The 8,340-nt window shown below is 39.0% G+C and overlaps 1 protein-coding gene across 1 annotated transcript; it reads left to right on the top strand.

Moving 5' to 3' along the window:
- Positions 1-4,642: 4,642 nt before the first annotated feature.
- LOC103964713 (probable protein phosphatase 2C 24) lies at positions 4,643-6,728 on the top strand. Its single transcript, XM_009377681.3, has 4 exons — positions 4,643-5,311; positions 5,407-5,718; positions 5,843-5,948; positions 6,032-6,728. Exons 1-4 carry the CDS (start codon positions 4,832-4,834, stop codon positions 6,346-6,348), a joined length of 1,215 nt encoding a protein of 404 aa, XP_009375956.1. The 5' UTR covers positions 4,643-4,831; the 3' UTR covers positions 6,349-6,728.
- Positions 6,729-8,340: the final 1,612 nt, after the last annotated feature.

Here is an 8,340-nt window from a genome sequence, read left to right as displayed (position 1 = left end):
TTTATTAAAAAAAATACAAAATAAAAGCTATTGATTTTATGTTTATGTGAGAGTCATGGCCTAAGCGGGTACCTAAACGGGTATAGGGTAGGCAAGTGTCTAACTGGGCTAGATGGATGCATAAGTCGGTCTAAATGCTCTTTTTAATTTTTAAACGCCTAAGGATTAACCGGGCCAATATCTAATCACCTAGCATCTAGACAAGACCTAACGGTGCAAGGTGGAAATTTTTATAACAGTACCGAGAATCGCTCTAAATTAATCTAATATTCAATAAGACAAACATTACTCCATAATATAATTCTTTTTCTTTTCTATTACAACAAACTCATGTTCTTGATAGTTAATTTAAGTAAACAACCTGGTCTAACAAAATGTACAAACCATTGAAAACTCTTAGGAGATAAATAGTTTTGTACAAAGAAAAATGTTAAGAATATTCTATCAAAAATATGTCTCTTAACGGTTATCTGAAACTTTATATTATAAAATAAAGTGAATAATGTTAAACGGTGAGATAACGAGAGTTCATAAACCGTCCCACTTTAAGAGTCAGTTAGCATTTCTCTTTCTACAATGAATATTTCAGTGTTGGACTTAGTTAAGATTTAGCTTGCGAGAGACATTTATAGATTCCCAAACACACAAACATGTTACTGTCAAAGTTCAAGGGAAAGAGATTTAATATATATATATATATATATATATATATATATATATTTTAACAAAGATTTTATACTTTTCTATACAAGAAGATATAAACGTTCCAAACGCTTGAAACGTGTTCCCGGCTTTGGATGAACGAGAGAGACGAGAATGCGACACGAGTATTGACAATCGTTGTCTCTTGATATCCTGGAAGGGTCAACGACGTACACACCTGGTCCCACCCCTCAATAAAATCTCCTCTACGTAGAGCCATCTGATTGGACCACATATACCAACATGCATAGAAGTAACGGAAAAATTAAAATATTGAATTAAACTACAATGAAATAAAAGTATGACTCAAGGGCATGTTTACCGACCCGTAATCGGAATGAGAATAAGAAATCCGATTCTGATTACATATTATACATGTGTTTATTAAAATTGGAAGGAATAAAAAATGCATGGGACCCACACAAAATGAAATTCAATTCTTGGGATTGGAGGAATTGGACTCCCTCTATGAATGTGGTAATTGAATTCCGGGAGGGTGAGGGAATCGGGAATACATTTGCTTGTCCTATTATGCCCTTTTATCAATCTGCCATATAACCCAACAAATTAATCTCACGAGCTTGAATTCCAGTTGGGTGAGAGAATTGGAAAGCCTATAGGTTCAGGAGATCTACTAGTCCCATACAAGATCTCATCCCCGAACACCGAATCTCCGTTGTTCAGGAGGGGATGGATCGACCACTTCGACACCGCCGACAAGTATGCACGGATGTACCTTCGGGACGATGACGTCAACATCCGTATCTCACGGACGTGCTTCTCGCTCGCCGGCCCCTCCTTCTGCGACATCGCTTTGATGATTGCGACCTCGAGATCTAGGGTCAAATTGCTCGCATGTCTGGTCTTGACGGCTCAGTGCTTTCTGTTTTTGGGTTTTTTCTTCTGCAGGGAGGAAGATGAATGTGGCTGGGTTATTTCTTTAGCTTTTATACAATTGTGGACATTTAACTCTTTAATTTAACTAAATAACTAAAAATAAGTAGTTAAATGTTTTTAAAAATAAATATATAATAAATAAGACAAAAAGGGTATTTTAGTAATCATGTCGCTTTTTATTCCGATTCAACTAAATTAGTAAACAACTTCTATGAATTCAGTTTCATTTATATTCTGATTTCTGAACATTTAGTAAATAGATTCAACATGAATCTGATTCTGATTCCTCTTCATTTCAATTCCTCCTCAATCCAATTCTTCCTCATTCCAATTCCTCCTATTTTGATTACGGTTACGTAAACAAGCCTCAAATGTAAAACTTGAAAATCATATTGGATGGTTTATGTGTTAATTATATTTTAAAATTATTTGTAGCTGTATTTAATATGTTAAATAAAAATGTTATTTTATAATTTTATTTATGATATTGTTTCAATTATTGCGACAACTAATTAAATTTACAAATTAAATAATATGTTATCAATAAAAATAAACGTATTAAACATTTAAATAATAATTTAATTATTAAAATTTACATCAATTGTTAAACTATTGTGAAACTAAGGTTATCTTTTTAATATAAATAATATCAGTTGTTTAGTGAAAAAAAAAGAACCATCCACATCAATTGGTTATAAATTTTAATTTAAAAATTTGACTGTCCTATTGCCGTTCTTTTGTTGGCCCTTATTTCACACGTAGATTCCACTCCCACATTAAGCTAAACAAATAACAATCACTAAATGCATTATTATTAAACGCTGAATTTAGAAACATAAAAAAAAAAAAAATGTTATGAAGACTAAATTTATAAATTAAATAATATATTACTAATAAAAATAAAAACGTTTATCAATATTTAAATAATAAACCACTCATCAACTTCTATATCATTTAATTTTCTAAACTTTGATTCCAAATGTAATCTTTCTGTCGTTACCATAAAAAAAATGTGTACAAGAAAATCATTGGAGCATGACAGGGATAAGGGGCTAGTCATTGGCCATGGCGGCTCTGAGGAAAGCGTAGAGAAGAAAGTTAGGGAAGAAGACAATGACAGGGAGAAGACAACGGTGATCATGGACCGTAGGATATGGTGGGCAGGGCGGATGCATTGAGGGGTAGGGGGGGTTAGCTGATCCCCGAACTTCTATGAACGTCTATAGATACCTTGGTTGCTGATCTTCCGAACTTCGATGAATGTCTATGGATACCTTGGATGCTGCCCTTTTGAAGATTAGAGTTGGTTTCATACATGCCCTCCAACATCATCATTTTTTAACAAACATATTAATGGGATGTAATGATATCAAACATTATTAGTGTGTTCAAGATAAATGTGTTTCTTTGTTACACAATCATATGGGAGCAGCCTTAGAACATGTTAGTTACCCTCGCAAATGAAGCATTAACAGGTGTGCATTATGTCTTTCCAAATAACTTCAGGCTTACCAAAACTCGATGAAATGGCGATATACATGCTATTTTTGGTAAAAAAAAAATTGTGCGCTGCGCGCGCTATTCTTATTGACCTCCATAATATTATTTCCTGGATCCACCACTGATGGTGGGGATGGGGTCGGCTATGACTCTGCCGCAAGTTGGGGGGACGACGAACATGGAGGACCTGACTTCTCTGCCCTCCCACTTTTCATACACTCTCATCCCCTCCTATTTATGCGATCACGGTTAAGCCACGTTAATATTTTATATTACCATTGTTTTTTGTCTTATTATCTTTATAAAAAAATTAATATAAAATGTTGACGTAGCTTAACCGTGATCGCATAAAATAAGAGAGGATGAGAATGTATAAGAAGTGGGAGGGCAGAGAAGCCATCCGAACATGGAACTAGAAAGGTCTGCCCCTTCACGAATTAGGTTTTGAAAATGTAAAAGAGGTGAGGTTGGGGGTAGAGGAGAGGCAGCGCTACTGTTGTCCCTGCCCAGTGCCACCCACCTTCCTTGACAGTTGACATCCTCTCTCTCTCTCTCTAACCAGCTGTCGCACCGCTCCGGCACCCGACCCAGAAATCGCCGATCCTTTTCTCTCGTATTTGCTTTTACACTTTTTTTACGGAATTTTTTGCATTCTAAAGAAAAAACTATTTTTAAAACTGATATTTAAAGAATATCAATAATTAAAAATTTAAAAATTAACAAGAATGTTGGAGACGCAAAACTAAAGTGTTTAGATGTCGATGAGTTTGAAATATAAAAAGAAAAACATGAACCACTATTTGGGATAAAAAATGCGTCATCACTAACTTTAATCAAACAAAACCCTATTTCGTGATGGAAGAGGACACATGGCTACACGTACTGAAATGTCGAACGGAAAAAGGATTGAAAGCTCCAGGGGGACCGCGCAGTGGACCACATGCGTGTCAAGCTCACTTCCCTTCTTGACTGTCGGATTTTGATTCGCCCACGTATCTCAGCCCTCCCGCAAAGTTAGGTACACGTGTTTGGTCTTGACGGACGAGATAAAACCTATATAACAAGATCGACGGTCAAGAATTTACGAATCTATTTAGACAGAAGAGCACTACGTCACGCACCATTTTTCCCAGCCCGGCCTACCCCAGACGACTTCGGGCAAGAGAGAAGCCGGAGTTGCATGTCTCCCTACGTAAAGGGAGATTTTTTTCAAGCGGTCAGAAACACGATTTAGTATATAACAAGTGTCATAATATAAATAATTCATTGGTTCTTACTTAGGGAATTTTGGGACTTAGACTTAGTCTGAAAGGGTTTTATTGAATCATCGTGATTTTAGTATGAATATGAGGTTTTAATCAATTCATAAGGTCTTAACAAGAGAATTCCTATTAATAATAAAGAAAACAGCAGTAAAATTGCATTGCACATAAATAACACCAAAGAAAATAGGTAAATAGAATATTTAAGAGGCCTATAACGATCAATCAATATATAGATAAATGAGCTGACTTGATAACTTATTATATCAAGTAGTGTTTCCAGCACAATAAAAAATTTATCAATCATAAAAAGCTGGGGTTGGGCCCGGGAACCCACCGAACCTCCGTCTTTATAAGCTTCACTCATGAGCGCGTGAGCCTACTATTGCAACATTTTCTCAATATATTTTTTAAAAAATAAAATAAAATTTTTTCCGACTATCCAGCATTCATGAATTGGCAACTTTGAAATGGCGGAGATCTGCTACGGAGTAGTGAGTGAAAGCGACGCGTCTTCAAATCCCTGCGAGGCGAGTTCACGAGCTGCGAGGCGGAGGAGGATGGATATCCGACGTTGCAAATTCGTCTCCGGAGTGGCCCCACCGGCGCCGGAGTCACCGGAAAATTCCGAGAAGCGGAAGAAAGCCGCTTCACGTACGACGTCGTCGGCTTCTCACGAGTTGGAAAACGCCCTGCAGTGCTCCGGTTCTTCCGAAGAAGAGAAATTCCCCCCGAGTCAAAAGAAGTCAACGAAGTTCCGAGCGTCCTCGTCATCGAACGTCCCTGAAGGTTTGAGAGAGCTCCCGAAGTACGGACTGGCCTCCGTCTGCGGCCGCCGTCGAGATATGGAGGACGCTGTGTCTGTACACCCCTTGTTTTGCCGGCGCATCCGAGACGCCACCGCTCAATTGCATTATTTCGGTGTCTACGACGGCCACGGTTGCTCTCACGTACTTAAAACGACTCCAGAGTCTCTTTTTCGCTGAAACGACTTTTGAATTAATTGTCGTTCGAAATTAATTTCGTCGTTATGTATTTTTCACAGGTGGCGACGAAATGCAGAGAGCGGATGCATGAGCTGGTGAAGGAGGAAGTGGAGAACATGGAGGAGTGGAAGACGGCGATGGAGCGGAGCTTCGTGCGGATGGACAAGGAGGTGGTGGCGTGGAGCCGCGAAGGCGGCGTCGGAGTGAGCAATTGCCGTTGCGAGCTTCAAACTCCGGAGTCCGAGGCTGTCGGATCCACCGCCGTCGTAGCAATTGTCTCTGCGGATAAGATCGTCGTGGCCAATTGCGGCGACTCGAGAGCTGTGCTCTGCCGCGACGGCAAGGCCATTCCCCTCTCTGTTGATCACAAGGTCAATTGGTCAATTGGCTTCATCGCATTGTTTATGTTCTGTATGGTTGCTGTGGAATTTATGCGAGTCCACTTTATTTCGATGGACCTGCGTCAATTATTTTTTATTCTTGTTACTGTAACAGCCGGATCGCCCCGATGAGTTGAGTCGGATCCAGGAGGCGGGTGGGCGGGTCATATACTGGGATGGCCCCCGGGTTCTCGGAGTTTTGGCAATGTCAAGAGCCCTAGGTACGTGAAAACTGTAAAAAAAAGCAAAAACCTTGGTGGGACGGCCTTCTTACGACAGTATATAATTGTCGTTTCTTTTGCAGGCGACAACTACTTGAAGCCGTACGTGAGCTGCGATCCAGAGGTGACGATCACGGATCGAACTGTGGAGGACGAGTGTCTGATCCTGGCAAGCGACGGGCTCTGGGACGTGGTGTCGAACGACACGGCGTGCGGGGTGGCGAGAATGTGCCTGAGAAGAGAACGGGCCGCTGCTGCCGCCGAGCGCGCAGGGCCGGAGGCGGCGGCGTTGGACAAGGCGTGTTCCGATGCGTCGATGCTGCTGACAAAGTTGGCATTGGCCAGGCAGAGCACTGACAACGTGAGCGTCGTCGTGGTGAACCTGAGACTCAACACGTAGACAGTCTGCGCTACTTGTTGCCTGGAGCCTTTTATTTTATTTTTTTATTTAATTATTTTGGAGTCGAAAGTTTAAAGTCTAGCTTGCTTTTTTTTTTTTTTTTTGGAACATTTTTAAGAAAAAAAAAAAAAGGGGAAGAAAGAGGTTTGTTCGGCAAATTAAGGAAATAAAGCCGACTGAATCGAAAGTTTCTTTGCCTGGTGTTTGTAGTCGGTTTCAATGGAGTCTGTTTTCCTATAACCGACAGAAGCTAGAAGTTACGTTGAGCGTTTTACTCTTAATGCGTGAGACCAAATTATGGTTGATGTATATGTGTTTTGACGTGTAAATAATTGAACAGATAATAGTTTTGAATTTATGAAAGACAAATTAATCGAGCTTATTTTATGTTAATAGATGGTTATAACCTATTAGGTATAACTGTTGAGTGTTTATAGTCAATATGTGCAGTGTCTTTGATAGTTCTTCGCAGTTAACGTTGTTCAAATGCGCACTTTTTCTTTTAGCAAGAGTCGTAAGGAACTCAGAAAAAAGAAGATTCAAGAGAGAAAATTAAACGGTTGAGGAATAAATTTAGTATTCTTTTACATTGTCATAATTTTCAAATACAATTTTAATTTTATTCTTCTTCATAAGGAGGTATAAGAGTACAAAACACAAACCAAATTAAAAAGTAAACCTAACTCCTTGAGAATAATGAAACCTACATAATAAAGGGCAATGTTAGGGAGATTAAACGTGTAGACTAAATTATGTAAACTAAATGACATGAAAGCAAATGATTGGATTCTTACTTAAGTGTTATTAACGTTATTATTGGTGACACATCATTTAGTTTAGTCTACGTAGCATTACTCACATAATAAAACAAAATAACTAAGTAAATTAAATTTTTGCACACAAGACAAGGAAAAGTAGATCAAATCAAATCAAATCTCTAAAATACTTTCTTTTATAGTTTAGTCTACGTAGCACTCTCTCTCTCTCTCTTCTTCTTCTTCTTTGTACGGACAAGACCCAAAACCTTCGAAAATGTTGCAGATCGAGGTGAAAAACCATACCTTTGTGTTCGTGAGGACCATACAAGTTCAACAATACCAATTTCAAGTAGGAAATCCTTTGATTTCACGTTGAACCAGAGAACCCCGATTTTGGTCACTGTTCATGCACACATGAAATGTTGTGTTTCAGGGAATTTGAAGCTTGTATGAAGCTTAGTGAGGTCCTTAGGAAGCTTGGGGTGGTTCATTGGAAGGATTTGGACATCGGGATCGTGAGTTGCAAGTTTGGCCGGATTTTGCAAAGTTTCTACAGCGAGATCCCGTGAATTTCAGGGCTTGGAAGTGGTAAAGTTTTGTTCTACTTATTGTAAGCTCCATTTTGGTACCAATTTCATGAAATTTGGTTGAAAAACAAGTGAGAAACGAAGGTTTGAAAATTTTTCCCTTTTTTGGCTACAACGACGGCACCGGAGGTGTGCCGGAGAAGAAGACGGAATGTTCCATCAGTTTGGACAGAATATTCTTAACGGCATTAGGTTAACTTTAATGAAATCTGTTAGTTTTAACGGAATATTCCCTAATGCCGTTAGGGTTGCCACACGTGGCCGGAGCGTGGGGGGGGGGCGTGTGACGTCAGAAAATTATTTTAAAAATATGGGGATGTTTGTGAGATTGAGTAGATCACGTTGGTGTATTCACACACCCCATTTGAGCATTGTATGAGAAGTTATTACCTAATTTTGATTATGTACTTTAAATTAACGTTTTTATAGTTGTTTCGCATATAGGTGAGACCTATCCCGAGGACGAGCGTAGTCACTCGAGGCAAGGGGGTTACGACCATCCATATACCAATGAGTGGGCTTTTGGTTTTCCATATATACCCCTATACTCGTGGTTTTTCCCAGAAAATGATATGGAATGTTTATATATTTTAAATGTCATGCATTACGTTGCCTATTTATTTATGCATTAGTAGTTGTATATATGT

Source organism: the organism of the source record quoted next, unplaced genomic scaffold, assembly GCF_019419815.1.
Source record: "Pyrus x bretschneideri cultivar Hongxiangsu unplaced genomic scaffold, Pyrus_bretschneideri_v1 Contig39, whole genome shotgun sequence".
In the NCBI taxonomy this organism is placed as follows: domain Eukaryota; kingdom Viridiplantae; phylum Streptophyta; class Magnoliopsida; order Rosales; family Rosaceae; genus Pyrus; species Pyrus x bretschneideri.
The sequence above is the reverse complement of the archived record's forward strand: the minus strand, read 5'-3'. Positions and strand labels throughout refer to the sequence as shown.